The sequence below is a fragment of the Ranitomeya variabilis genome, chromosome 5 (genome assembly GCF_051348905.1).
Source record: "Ranitomeya variabilis isolate aRanVar5 chromosome 5, aRanVar5.hap1, whole genome shotgun sequence".
NCBI lineage: Eukaryota > Metazoa > Chordata > Amphibia > Anura > Dendrobatidae > Ranitomeya > Ranitomeya variabilis.
The window spans coordinates 395343939-395360229 of record NC_135236.1 but is presented as its reverse complement, the minus strand read 5'-3'; the positions used below and the strand labels follow the sequence as shown (position 1 = coordinate 395360229).

The window sequence follows — 16291 nt, the reverse complement described above, 5'->3', positions numbered from 1 at the left end:
GGAGAACGTGCTGATCATAGACTGAATAACATCGTGCAATGTTATAAAGTGGCTCCTCAGGCCAGCAGGATATGGGCATGTATTAAAAGAGGTATGAAGTCAAGACACAGAGATGATGTACTACCACTTTATACTTTAGTGTGACCTAATATGCAATTTTGTTCTGGGCACCACTTCATTAAAAAATTGTCCTGGAGCTAGAAAAAAATACAAGGAAGAGCCACAGAACTGATGGTATGGAACTAGTGATGAGCGAGCGTGCTTGGATAAGGTGTTATCTGAGCATGCTCGTGTGCTAAGAGTATCTTTGGTGTACTCGAATACTATGTTTGCGTTGCCGTGGCCGCAGGTCTCATGGCTGATCAACAGTCGCATGCAGGGATTGTCTAACAAACAGGCAAGCCCTTCATGTGTTGCAGTTGTTCAACAGCCTCGAGACATGCAGCCACGGTGTCGCGAAAATAGTACTCTATTAGCACAAAAGTGTGTTAACACTTTATCTGAGCTCGCTCGCTCATCACTACATGGAAGATCTTTGTTATGAGGAAGATTAAAAGAATGAATTATATTTAGTCTTGAGTGGAAATGAATAAATGGGGGTGGGGGCAGGGCCGGCGGCAGCACCCGGCCTACCCGGGCAAGTGCCGGGGCCCTGACGAGACAGGGGGGCCCACTCACACAGTCATAGAGCCATCTGGCTGCTTTAACCCTTTCTACCCTTTCAATTTGCGCTGGCACAAGCATCTTCTCACTGTCAGTGCAGGGCCAGGCACACATAGGGGTTAAGGACACAGCCAGCGTGACATTGTGGGCGGAGAGTTCTCCTGCTCTGAATCTCCTGGCTGTGTGCACTCCTGAACTTATCGGAGGAGATGGAACTCCTACCAGCACCTGAGTGAATGCAATGCTATATTGCTGTATGTTCTGACAGTCTGGGACTGGGTGACCTGGGGCGGCCATGGGCTGGGCGGCTGCAGCTGATATATATATATATATATATATAGATACTACAGCAGCCGCCCAGCCCAGGCCCCCAGCACAGCCTGTATAGATACAGTGTATATAATATATATACAGGACAGGTGCTGGGGGCCTGGGCTGGGCGGCTGTTGAAGTATATACACTGCACAGTACCTCTCCTCCTGTATATATACACTGTACAGTACCGCTCCTCCTGTCCTGTATATACCGTATACACTGCACAGTACCTCTCCTCCTGTACATATACACTGTACAGTACCGCTCCTCCTGTCCTGTATATACCGTATACACTGCACAGTACCACTCCTCCTGTATATATACACTGTACAGTACCACTCCTCCTGTCCTGTATATATACACTGCACAGTACCACTCCTCCTGTCCTGTATATATACACTGCACAGTACCACTCCTCCTGTATATATACACTGCACAGTACCTCTCCTCCTGTATATATTCACTGTACAGTACCACTCCTCCTGTCCTGTATATACCGTATACACTGCACAGTACCACTCCTCCTGTATATATACACTGTACAGTACCACTCCTCCTGTCCTGTATATATACACTGCACAGTACCACTCCTCCTGTCCTGTATATATACACTGCACAGTACCACTCCTCCTGTATATATACACTGCACAGTACCACTCCTCCTGTATATATACACTGTACAGTACCGCTCCTCCTGTCCTGTATATATACACCGCACAGTACCACTCCTCCTGTATATATACACTGCACAGTACCACTCCTCCTGTATATATACACTGTACAGTACCACTCCTCCTGTATATATACACTGCACAGTACCTCTCCTCCTGTATATATACACTGTACAGTACCGCTCCTCCTGTATATATACACTGTACAGTACCGCTCCTCCTGTCCTGTATATATACACCGCACAGTACCACTCCTCCTGTATATATACACTGCACAGTACCACTCCTCCTGTATATATACACTGTACAGTACCACTCCTCCTGTATATATACACTGCACAGTACCTCTCCTCCTGTATATATACACTGTACAGTACCACTCCTCCTGTATATATACACTGCACAGTACCACTCCTCCTGTATATATACACTGTACAGTACCACTCTTCCTGTCCTGTATATATACACTGCACAGTACCACTCCTCCTGTCCTGTATATATACACTGCACAGTACCACTCCTCCTGTATATATACACTGCACAGTACCACTCCTCCTGTATATATACACTGTACAGTACCGCTCCTCCTGTCCTGTATATATACACTGCACAGTACCACTCCTCCTGTATATATACACTGCACAGTACCACTCCTCCTGTATATATACACTGTACAGTACCACTCCTCCTGTATATATACACTGCACAGTACCTCTCCTCCTGTATATATACACTGTACAGTACCGCTCCTCCTGTCCTGTATATACCGTATACACTGCACAGTACCTCTCCTCCTGTATATATACACTGTACAGTACCGCTCCTCCTGTCCTGTATATACCGTATACACTGCACAGTACCACTCCTCCTGTATATATACACTGTACAGTACCACTCCTCCTGTCCTGTATATATACACTGCACAGTACCACTCCTCCTGTATATATACACTGCACAGTACCTCTCCTCCTGTATATATACACTGTACAGTACCGCTCCTCCTGTCCTGTATATACCGTATACACTGCACAGTACCACTCCTCCTGTATATATACACTGCACAGTACCACTCCTCCTGTATATATACACTGCACAGTACCACTCCTCCTGTATATATACACTGCACAGTACCACTCCTCCTGTCCTGTATATATACACTGCACAGTACCACTCCTCCTGTCCTGTATATATACACTGCACAGTACCACTTTTTCCGTCCTGTATATATACACTGCACAGTACCACTTTTCCCTGTCCTGTATATGCACACTGCACAGTACCACTTCTCCTGTCCTCTATATATACACTGCACAGTACCACTTCTCCTGTCCTGTATATATACACTGTACAGTACCACTCCTCCTGTATATATACACTGCACAGTACCACTCCTCCTGTCCTGTATATATACACTGCACAGTACCACTCCTCCTGTTCTGTATATATACACTGCACAATGCCACTCCTCCTGTCCTGTATATATACACTGCACATTACCACTCCTCCTGTCCTGTATATATACACTGTACAGTACCACTCCTCCTGCCCTGTATATACACACTGCACAGTACCACTCCTCCTGTCCTGTATATATACACTGCAGAATTTACAATAGCTATCACTCATGTAAGAAGTGAAATCTGGCATTGTACTATACCTATACTTCTCTGCTGTATCTGGGCATCATGAATCGTGGTATGTGTTAAAGGGGGGGGGGCCCACTGAGACTCTTTCGCCCGGGGCCCTCAAAAACCTGGAGCCGGCCCTGGGTGGGGGGCATGGTTAACTTGTACAAGTACACAATTTGCCTATACAAAAAGAGTCTACAGAATAGGCAACCTCAAGAGCTGATCACAGTGGGAACCGCTGAAGGTTTGAAACAAAGCTTATGGAGAAGAAAATAACAATGCTTATGAAAATGTGTAAAAAGTTTGATATTTGGTCCATCAGATGAACAATTTGGGTCAGGTGGGAAGTGTAAGCTCTTGGGGAGACTGAATCATGCATTGTGCACGTGACAGTATCTTTTCTTTCCCACAGTATTAACTATGTAACCTAAACTAAACTGGATTGTACATGGCACTACTTTCCCATCACTTGGTTGAACTTGATGGACATGGGTTTGTTTTTTTCCTTAACCATATTAACATGTAACTATGTATTCTACATTAAATGTAGGTAACACAGCCATCGATTTGTTTTTGTTTCTGCATTCAGATAGAAAGAACTTAATGCACCACTAGCATTGCCGCCTTACTACAAAGACTAAGACTCTTCTTTACTGTACTACAATTTGTTTCAGGTGGCAGCTGCACTACATTTGTTGCTGCCAACCGCTGCCCACATAACGAGAAAAAGATATGTTTTCCTAAATAGACCTCAAATACTGCACTGTATTAGTTCAGCCATGGCTCTAAAATTGGATTTATCCTGGAATGGCCTTTTATATTGTTCCCATTCATCTGAAATTAGAGAACAAAAAAGTACATAAATAATCCTATGTTACATTGTTGCATTGCTGTCAAATTAAATCCTCTGCAATGTACTGCGCTCCACACTTGGATTCTGAAACCTGGAGCTCTCATGATATAAGCAGAGGTTATTCCGGTGAGGTGATCTATTAATGGTATTTCATTAGATAAAGCCGATCACTAAGCGCTCCTGTATATGCTTTCTCTGCCTGACAGATCACACAATGCAGGTACATGAGAGCGGACAGAAGCAGATGCCCATACAGAAATAGCAGGAGATATGCCTGTCCATATGCTTACACCAATACTCCTGTGACAGCAAGAAAAGCAGTCTTGGGTTTGGAATCTAATATCCATATATATGTAAATATACACATGCAGTATGACAGTGCTAAAAGCAACAAATCATTAGGAAAAACACACACAGATGACAAACCGCATTTTCTTGGCTATTTAAACCAACACATTAAATGAAGCATCTGTCAGTCACCCTATTTTTTTTACCTTCCCTAGAAAATGTCATATACTCCAACTCAGCCCCCACACAGCCATACAGTAGCTTCCATACTACTGTCCTAGTTCCACATCCACATCTGTCAGATATACATTGGATGGAGTATTACTTACATACTGTTGAAGAGCTCCCGGTACGTTTCGTCACCTCTTCCTTCAGACATCAGGCTATCCAGTTTATCAATTAGCTTTGCTTCAACCTCAAAGACAAACATAAAAGGTGCTTTGTGTTACTGTGCCAGTATGTCTCCGGGGCGCAGCGCCCGCTGTGTGCTCCCTTAGTCAAAACTCTGCATCCAGTTGTCATAGGTCATATTGTCTACGGTGCTAAGCTGTCACCCTTCCCTGAGAAGGCTCTCAGCACTGCTCGTCACGTTACAGTACCAGCAGAGGATGCTGATGCTTAGGCAGCCAGCTATATATGGATTCTGGCAGAGAGGAGAGCAGCCGGCACTAGATGCCTGCTCCTGCAGGGCTCCGGCTCACACAGCGCACATTCCAGCACCTCAGGGTTTTTACATCTTACTCCTCATTCACACCCCTTAACTTAATGGAAAGGAACATCAGATTTTTAGAACTCATGGTCAAATAATGCAGGAAGAAAGGTTCATGTAACTGTATAAAACACTTATGGGGAAGAAGAACTTGGCATTGAGAAAAAGTACAAAAAAAAATGTGTCCAGTACAGAAATGGCTTCACCTACGGCTGCGGTGCACAGGTCAGAAGTCAGGCAGCGACTTCTCAGATTTGGTATATATACATAGGTTCCACATATACCGGCAATATGGAGAGCGATCCATCCGAGATCTGAGCGTTACACTGCAGCAAGGCTAAGCTACTAGAGAAAGCCCTGGAGCACAGAAAGTGTACACACTAAATGGGGTCACGTTTCACAAATCTTCCAATACAACCCACATTCTACACAATTCTGTGAAAGTAACTGACTAAACAACACAATGCAGAAAATATCATATTGCCAACATGCATTTATTAAAGGGTTCAATTTTCTGAAGCCTTTCACCTTTAAAAGGAATAGGTCACTGAGTTTTTGCTACCCCATCTTATGTACAGACCATCGGCCCAGCAACATAGCACCTACTGGGCTACTTTCTCAAGTTTTGATAAAATTACTGTCTTATCCGCAATTCTTTGAAAACCCTCACCACTGATTGACGGCTTTCTGTGTACACTGTGCACACAGGGGTGGGGTTATGTAGAGATCATGAGTAAGAAGGACCACTTAGCAGCAGGTTTACTAGTCCTCTAGTAATAACACACATCACTGGGATCAGGGTCTTCATCTCTACATTAGTATACAGTTGTGCTCAAAAGTTTACATACCCAGGCAGAATTTTTGCTTTCTTGGCCTTTTTTCAGAGAATATGAAATGATAACACCAAAACTTTTTATGCACTCATGGATAGTGGTTGGGTTTAGCCATTTATTGTCAAACTACTGTGTTTTCTCTTTTTAAATCAAAATGACAACCCAAAACATCCAAATAACCCTGATCAAAAGTTTACATACCCTGGTGATTTTAGCCTGATAACATGCACAGAAGTTGACACAAATGGGTTTGAATGGCTACTAAAGGTAACATCTTCACCTGTGACCTGTTATCTTGTAATCAGTGTGTGTGCATAAAAGCTGAGTAAGTTTCTGGGATCCAGACAGACTCTTGCATCTTTCATCCAGCCACTGACATTTCTGGAATGTGAGCCATGGGGAAAGCAAAAGTATTGTCAACGGATCTACGGGAATAGGTAGTTGAACTGTATGAAACAGGAAAGGGATACAAAAAGATATCCAAGGAATTGATAATGCCAGTCAGCAACATTCAAACTGTGATTTACAAATGGAAAATCAGGGGCTCTGTAAAAACAAAACCATGGTCAGGTAGACCAACAAAAATTTCGTCCACAACTGCCAGGAAAATTGTTCGGGATGTAAAGAAAAACCCACAATTAATTTAACATCAACTGAAATACTGGACTCTCTGAAAACTAGAAGTGTGGCTGTTTCAAGATGCACAATAAAAAGGCACTTGAAGAAAAATGGGCTGCATGGTCAAGTTGCCAGATGAAAGCTGTTACTGAGCAAATGCCACAAAGTATCTCGCCTACAATACGCAAAACAGCACAGAGACAAGCCTCAAAACTTCTGGAACAAGGTAGTTTGGAATGATGAGACCAAAATTTAACTTTTTGGCCACAACCATAAACGCTACATTTGGAGAGAGGTCAACCAGGCCTATGACGAAAAGAACTCCATTCCTACTGCAAAGCATGGAGGTGGATCGCTGATGTTTTGGGGATGTGTGAGCTACAAAGGCACAGCAAACTTGTTCAAAGTTGAAGGAATGATGAATGCAGCATGTTTAAAAGCAAATACTGGAGGCAAATTTGCAATCATCAGCCCGGAAGATGCGCATGGGACGTACTTGGACGTTCCAACATGACAATGATCCAAAACACAAGGCTAAGTCGACCTGTCATTGGCTACAGCAGAACAAAATTAAGGTTCTGGAGTGACCATCTCAGTCTCCTGACCTCAATATCATTGAGCCACTCTGGGAAGATCTCAAGCGCGCAGTTCATGCTAGGCAGCCCAGGAATTTAACAGGAATTGGAGGCTTTTTACCAAGAAGAGTGAGCAGCTTTACCATCTGAGAAAATAAAGAACCTCATCCACAACTACCACAAAACACTTAAAATTGTCATTGATGTTAGAGGGGGCAATACACGGCATTAATAAATGGTGGTTGTGAACTTTTGATCAGGGTCATTTGGATGTTTTGGGTTGTCATTATGATTTAAAAAGACAAAACACATTAGTTTGACAATAAATGGCTTCACCCAATCACTAACCATGAGAGGAGAAAAGGTTTTGGTGTTGTTATCATTCATACTCTCTGAAAAAAGGCCAAAAAAGCAAAACTTCTGCCGGGATATGTAGACTTTTGAACACAACTGTACCTATCCTTATTCTGTGCAATCAATCTAATGCGTTAAGTGAAATGTATTTTTATATTACAAGAATCCAAAGGATTCTTCAGAAATCTTCACTAATTTATCTGTTTACTAAATGTTTTCTCATTTTACAATTCATGTGATTTCCAAACTCTACTCTTTGCTCAAACATCAAGTCTTTATCTATACAAAAGATTTGGTGGTCATGTCTTGGCATGCTAGTTCTTCACTGCTAGATGATGATTTTGACAATTTGTGGAATGCAAATGTGCCCATATTCAAGAAATTTATGAGCAGATTCATGAAGAGTAGCATTTTGAAAGTCAGTCTTGATTAAATGTGCACTAGGCTAAGATGCACCAAATTCAATAGAAGGACTTGAAGGACATCTGTTAGTAGGATCAACCTTCCTAAACCATCTATATGGGCATGTAGGTCATAAAAAGTTGAATAAAATGCTACCTTCATATCTGCAGTCTGGTGTTTTATTGTCAAGAAATCCACGCTTTTCTTCATCTGTAAATGACCCGTTAAAATCGTTGTGTCGACATAGATCTCCCAGAAAATCTGCTTCCAAAGCTTATTTTAAATGAAAGGAGGCGTTACCAGTGTGAGATATGTAGGTTAGGAAAGCAGGCTGTCAGTCATTACATGTCTCACACTGGTAACACCTCCTTTAATTTAACCCCTTAACAACCAGGGGTATTCTTCCTAGAGCCATAACTTTGTTATTTTTCCGCCAATATGGCCATGTGAGGGCTTATTTTTTGCAGGACAAGTGGTACTTTTGAACAACACCATTGGTTTTAACATTTGTGTACTGGAAAACGGGAAAAAAATTCCAAAGTGCGGTGAAATTGCAATTCCACATGTTTGTTTTCACCATGTTCAATAAATGCTAAAACTGACCTGCCATTATGATTCTCCAGGTCATTACGACTTCACAGATACCAAACATGTCTAGGTTCTTTGTTATTTAAGTGGTGAAAAAAAACCATCCAAAATTTATTTAAAAAAAAAAAATTGCAGCATTTTCTGAGACCTGGTGCGTCTCCATTTTTCGTGATCTGGGGCTGGGTCTTTTGATTGCCAGTTATTGCATTTTATTGCAAAGTAGCAGCGACCAAAAAATTCTGGCGTTTTAAATTTTTTTCTCATTACGCCATTTAGCAATCTTTTTTATATTGATAGATGGGGCGATTCTCAACGCGGTGATACCAAATATGTGTATATTTGATTTTTTTTTTATTGTTTATTATGAATGAGGCCAAAGGTGATGATTTGTATTTTCTATATTTTTAAAAACACATTTTTTATATATATATTTTTTTTTTACTTTTTGCATGCTTCAATAGTCTCTATGGAGACTAGATGCTGCAGTACTTTGATCGCTTTTGCTACACACAGGCAATAATCAGATCGCCTGTGTGTAGCAGAAATGCTCACTTGCTATGGGTGGTGCTCTTAGCAATCCAGCAATGACAACCATAGAGTTCTGCTGGAGATCACTGGTTGTCATGCCAATCCATCGGTGACCAGTGATCATGTGATGAGGTTACCTAAGGACAGGATTAGCAAAACACTTCCGGCAAGCGCGAGTTAAATGCCGCTGTCAAAGATTAACAGCAGTATTTAGCTAGTTAAAAGCCGCGGGTGGATCGTGATTCCACCTGCGCCTGTTGCAGGCACATGTCAGCGGCATAGATCAGCTGTCATGTGCTCGGAAAGGTGCGGGCTCAGCGCCGGAGCACTTACCAAACATGGGGGAGCCTCGAGTGGGCATACTATTACGTCCAATGTCGGAAAGGGATCAAAATAAGCATGGGAGATAAATTCTCAGGGAAATCTATGTCTGGCCCATAGATCTTAACAGCTCATTTAAATATTAAGAAAAATGTGAATTACTCTGGAATAAAACATCAGATCACAGATATCAATGTATAATTTTATTCAACTTTCTAATACTCAAATGCCCATACAAAGAGCTTAGTAAGGTTGATCCTACTGACAGATTACATTTAATAAAGTTGGCCCATGTATACATTTGATGCAATTTACGCCACCTTTGTAGCGCATTATAATAAATTTGCTAGACGCGCTGAGCTGCGGCCACTTTTCAAAAAGCTGCTGCATTTGGCTAGCACTGAGATTCACAAAAATGGAGAGCCATTTCAAGTATTCCTATGTCAGAAAACTGGTGTAAACTGTTTGATGAATCAGCCCATAGACCCCAGATTGCGGTCTGTCGAACTATGGATCTGATCTGCGACGGATCCGTCGAGCCAACGGATTGTGACTGACGGCAAAACACTGATGTGTGAAAGGGGCCTTACGAAAACAATGGCTTTGAAGTGCATCTGTCATATGGAGACCACCAATGGCACCTGATAGACCACTATCAGTAACTGGCATAAGGATTTTGTAAATTTAACAAAGAAAATTACTTTTTTTGGCAACACCGACATGAACACAGCCTTAAAAAACGTTCATGTACATTCATACGTATCTACGTATTCCTGGAAAGTACAAACCATAGAGTAGTTGATTAGAAGAAATGATTTACTCTGCATATCAATAAGAGAGTTAGATTTAATGTGTAGCTCGCTAGAATGTTAAGGATTTAGTAATCAAGCAGACGTACCCTAAATTAGTAAATACCACTTATTTCCAATAGGCACAGTCACTTTGCCACTAAGTGATTGCTACTAATAACCATGGACTGGAGGATAACAGCCCAAGGGTTAACAGCATTGCTCCTGCATAGAAATCAAAGTCATTTATTGTGTGTGAGTTAAACAATGTTTCAAATCGATGTTCCTATGGAGCAGCATGATGGTGGGTGTAAAGAAATGGTTTCAGACAGCAGGAGAAAAATCGAGTGGGAGCTGAAAAAGTACTTGGAACACTTAGCAAACCTCTGAGCTGGAAAATAGGAAACGTACTGGAGTGTCAAAATTGTTTGGCCTAAATAAATACAGGCCACTTTGATCCAAGATTATGTCTCCTGTTCAATAAAGTGCTTGAAACTGATACTGATAATGTATACAAGTCTGTGATCACTAAAATACCATTACAACCTAACAAAAAAAATACTGCTAAATGAAAATCTATGAACAGACTGAACCGCTGACGGGCAATCATTAAAGGCATACTTCAGGCAAAACCTATAAACACAGGCAAAGTCCTAAAGATCGGGGAGCCATAAGTGTCTTCTTGCATACAGCTGAAGCCTGCCTGTATACTCAGGGTGGTTGTCATGACCTCCTAGAAAACTGTATGAAAAATGATGCAGACCTTACAGTAATTACAGTCTCCTGGGCAAGAGGAGTCTTCAGAACACATCCAACATTCCCCTGATAACTGGAAACCAAAAAGTGAGTTTGGTGTGAAGGTTGGTGCCACCATTCTGGGAATCAGTAGTGTTTGCGGCTATTTCTCAAATTGTCAGTTCATGCTTTACATTTATAGCATAATTTGTATTGTGGGCCTAAATAAATATGCATAATACAGTACACATAGGTCAGACAAAATATTGGGGCGGTCTTGCATGTCTTTCTAATAGGAACTTTTAATGGCCTTCCATGCCCAGGGGCCTTGGACCCTTAGACCATTTAAGACTCAGTAGCTTTTCTATTAAAAAGAGAATCTATCACCATATTTCACAATAAAAACTGCAGACAGTATTAAATAGGTCCCTTAGGTCTCATGAGGCAGATGTACTTACTTAGGAAAATCCATGTCAGTATGGCTGAATAATACGGACATTAAAATAAGCATTTTATAAATTTGCCTAAAGAGTGAGAGAGTTCATGAGTCCAAGTGTATTCATTCTCTACCCACCCAATCGGATTTACAGCTGCGCTGATTTACACTGAGCAATTTGAGATTTCAACAGTAGCAGGGAGGAGGGACACTGAGGAGTTTGTCAATCAGGCTAAATGGGGGGAACTTGATTTTAAACTTAAAAGGATTATAGAGCCATTCTCACATAGATTTTCAAAGTAAGTACAACATCATCACATCTAAAACATGTGCAGCATGCATTGTGAAATTGGTATCTGCTTTAAAGGGAACCTGTGAGCATGATTTCTCACAGTAACCTACAGACCGTGTCAAGTCGGCGTTGTTATACTTATTAAAATGATACCTTGGTTGAGGAAATCCATCTTGTGGTTGTTTAATCCCTTCACACCACAGCCCTTTTTCGTTTTTTACATTTCTGTTTTTCGCTCCCCTTCTTCCCAGAGCCATAACTTTTTTATTTTTCTATCAATATGGCCATGTGAAGGCTTTTTTTGGCAGTTGAGTTATACTTTTGAACACCATTGGTTTTACCATGTTGTCTACTCCAAAACAGTGAAAAATTCCAAGTGCGGAGAAATTGCAAAAAAGTGCAATTCCACGACTGTTTTTTTGGATTTTTTTACCATGTACCCCAAATGCTAAAACTGACCTGTCATTATGATTCTCCAGATCATTATGGGTTCACAGATATTAAACATGTGTAGGTTGTTTTTATTTAAATGGTAAAAAAAAATTCCAAAGTTTGTTAAAAATAATTTTTTTTTGCAAAAATGTGTCATTTTCCCAGACCAGTAGCGTCTCCATTTTTCATGATCTCGGGCTGGGTGAGGGCTTATTATCTGCGTACTGAGCTGAAATTTTTAATGATACCATTTTGTTGTGGATACGATCTTTTGTTCGCCAGTTATTGCACTTTAATGCAATGTTGCGGCAACAAAAAAAACGTAATTCTGGAGTTTTGACTCTTTTTTCGCTACACCGTTTACAGATTGGATTAATTCTTTTTAAAGCTTGATAGATAGGGCGATTCTGAATGCGGCGATACCAAATATGTGTATTTTTATATATTTTTTTTTTGAATGGGGGGTGACGAACTTTTATATTTAAAAAAAAAAGGTATAATATGTTTAAAAACTTTTTTTTTTTTTTTTTTACTTTTTGCATGCTTCAATAGTCTCCATGGGAGACTAGAAGCTGTGATAACCTGATCGCCTCTGCTGAACACAGGCGATGATCAGATCACCTGTATGTAGCAGAAATGCTCACTTGCTATGAGCGCCGACCACCAGGCAGCGCTTATAGCGATCTGGCTATGACAACCATAGAGGTCTGCTGAAGACCTCTGGTTGTCATGCTGACCTATTGGTGACCCCCACCGATGGTGGGATTAGTGACTTGATTCCGGCACGATCACATTAAATGCTGCTGTCAGCGATCGCGATTCCACCGGCGGCTGTTGGGACACATATCAGCTGTTCAAAACAGCTGACATGTGACAGGAAAAATGTGGGCTCAGCACCGGAGCCCGCAGCAAAGATAAAGACATGATATGCGCCGTACTAGTACGGCGCATGTCGTGAAGGGATTAATCTTTATTTTCAGTTTTGAGTTAATGATATGCTCGTGCTCCGGGGCGGTTCATGTGGTGCTCTGCTTATATATTCATCTGTATGGCTTCGGACAGGTCACTGATCCCTCAGTTACCTGCCCCCTACTTTACATAATGAATATTATATATACAAACATGCTAAAATAAAAAAACCCTTCTGCAGGCAGGCTCCAGCCGTGGCACCTGTGCTGCAACATAATCGCATGTGTAATGTGCATATAATTATTATGGTTGAGGTTACCCTATTAAAAAAAAATCCATTTGAAACTGGCGCCCACGCAGTAGCAGCTTTGGTGCATATAGAGGTGATCCAATAGCTGCTACTGCTTCCTCCTCTAAGATGGCACCGGCCACGCCTGGCAGTAGCAGCTATTGGATCACCTCTATATACACCGAAAGCTGCTACCGGCAGGGAGCCATTTTCAAATGAATTTTTTCTTTTTTTAAATATCATAATAACTTCAACAATAATAATTATATGCACATTACACATGTGATTATGCTGCAGCACAGGTGCCACGGCTGGAACCTGCTGCAGAAGGTTTTTTTTTATTTATTTTAAAATGTATATATAATGTTCATTATATAAACTAGAGGGCAGGTCACAGAGGGATTCCCTGATCAGCAGGCTGCATTATGACTATCTAATCAGAGCACCACATGAAGACCCCCCCCCCACAGGCCGACCCGTAGCACGAACATATCATTTACTGAAAACTGAAAATAAAGATTACACAACAACCACAAGATGGATTTCATCAACAAAGGTATCATATTAATCAGTATAATGGCGCCGACCTGACACTGTCAGTAGGTTACTGTGCACAATCCTGCTGACAGGTTCCCTTTAAGCTCTGAATAAAGTGAGTATATTTCAGGCTTCGCCATCTTAACCTCTATTGTTCATTAGCTAGTCTAAATACTTGTATGGTACAATATTTTATATATATTAGGTACCTGTTTAAAGTTGCCACTTCTTCTTTGCTCCCAGTCCATCATGTCATGAAAAATAGGGATCATTACATTCCTCAAGTCAGGCTGGGGTATCAAAGTAACCTCTAGGAATGGACCAATTAAGGCTGGGATAAAATGAAGTTTGTGTTCACCTGCAAAAAGTAATAGTTTCAGTTACTAGAGAAAATGAGCAACTGTAAATCTCAGAAAGAGGTGGACATACCATTGTAGCAAGCAGGGCAGTTGCACAGGAACCAAAGAGACATGGGGACCCACTTAAACTTCCAAAGCTGGTGGAACTGTGCATTATGATGAGTTATTGGACTGCAAAGGGCCCAAATATTGTTCTTGCATGGGGTCTCTCTTCTGTTTGGTCCATCCTTGAACCCACACCATATTGTACAGAGTTATAGTCAGTGTCGGACTGGGGTGTGAAGGGCCCACCAGTAACATCGACTTTGGGGAGCCCACTTTTCACCTGCATACAAATATTACATTACCCCGTTCACAAATTTACCTATATCTCTATTTAATAATACACTGGGTAGTTTGGTTAATTAATGATGAGATGCTTCTTTTTTCAGTACAGAGTGAATCAAGTGAATTATGCCAAGTGCTGCTCATACAGGGTGGTTGGGGGCCAAGATCTGCACAGGGGCCCACCGGGGGATTGCCCTGTTACCCCGTGGGCCAGTCCGAGCCTGGTTATAGTCACCGCTGATTTAGGCTCACTCGTCAAGTATCAAAGTTTTTCGCAATTGAAAAAGAACATAAGCCAATGTAAAATGATTCTGAATGGAAATTAAATTGCGACTTAGATATGGTCTTATCGTTAAATGAAAAAAAAAAAAAATTCTCTCAAACTATCTACAGATAAACCACCTTAAAGAGAAACGGTACATTCCTTTGAGATTTGTTTTGCTCGTATTAATCATTAATTAACACTGGCTCATCTTCTCTTCTGACTTTATGCGATGCTGTTCCTCTATTAATCCTCTAGAAAATGTGTGACATTACTGTATATTACCATGTCTCTTGTTAAAGAGGTGTATCCCTACACATTAATTACTGGCTGTACAGTGTAGAAACACATCTTTCGTACTCACTGAACAGTGTAGAAACACACTCCTCGTACTGAATGGACAGTGTAGAAACACATCCTTCGTACTGACTGGACAATGTAGAAACATACCACTCATACTGACTGGACAGTGTAGAAACATACCCCTCGTACTGACTGGACAGTGTGGAAACACACTCCTCGTACTGACTGGACAGTGTAGAAACACATCCCTTGTACCGACTTTATAGAGTGGAAACGCACCCCTCAAACTGACTGGACAGTGTAGAAACACACCCCTCGTTCTGACTGGACAGTGTCGAAACACACCCCTCGTACTGACTGGACAGTGTAGAAACACACCCTTTGTACTGACTGGACAGTGTGGAAACATACCCCTCGTACTGACTGGAAAATGTAGAAACACACCCCTCGTACTGAATGGACAGTGTAGAAACACAACCATCGTACTGACTGGACAGTGCAGAAACACACCCCTTATACTAACTGGATAGTGTAGAAACACACCCCTCGTACTGACTGGACAGTGTAGAAACACACGCCTCGTACTGACTGGACAGTGCAGAAACACACCCCTCATACTAACTGGACAGTGTGGAAACACACCCCTCATACTAACTGGACAATGTAGAAACACACCCCCTCATACTTAATGGACAGTGCAGAAACACACCCCTTCTACTGAATGGACAGTGCAGAAACACATCCCTCGTACTGTCTGGACAGTTTGGAAACACACCCCTCGCACTGAATGGACAGTGCAGAAACACATCCCACGTACTGAATGGACAGTGCAGAAACACAACCCACATACTGACAGGACAGTACAGAAACACACCCCACGTACTGACAGGACAGTGTAGAAACACACCCTTATACTGACTGTACAGTGTCGAAACACACTCCTCATACTAACTGGACAGTGTGGAAACACACCCCCTCATACTAACTAGACAGTGTGGAAACACACCCCTCGTACTGACTGGACAGTTTGGAAACATACCCCTTGTACTGACTCGACAATGTAAAATCACACCCCTCGTACTGAATGGACAGTGCATAATCACACCCCTCGTACTGACTCGACAATGTAGAAACACACCCCTCGTACTGAATGGACAGTGCAGAAACACATCCATCATACTGACAGGACAGTGTGGAAACACACCCCTCGTACTGACTGGGCAATGTAGAAATGCAACACTTGTATTGACTGGACAGTGTAGAAACACTCTCATTG

General features: G+C 41.7%; 1 protein-coding gene across 5 annotated transcripts in view; it reads right to left on the bottom strand.

Annotated features, from left to right (window-relative positions):
• Positions 1-16291, bottom strand: part of DOCK4 (dedicator of cytokinesis 4) — a 517521-nt gene that overhangs the window by 158040 nt on the left and 343190 nt on the right. For all 5 annotated transcript variants that reach the window (XM_077265059.1, XM_077265063.1, XM_077265060.1 and 2 more), the window contains 2 exons: positions 13974-14122; positions 4748-4833 (listed from right to left, as the gene is read on the bottom strand). In XM_077265059.1, the coding sequence (XP_077121174.1) occupies positions 4748-4833; positions 13974-14122 (235 nt within the window). The remainder of the gene's footprint in view (positions 1-4747; positions 4834-13973; positions 14123-16291) is intronic.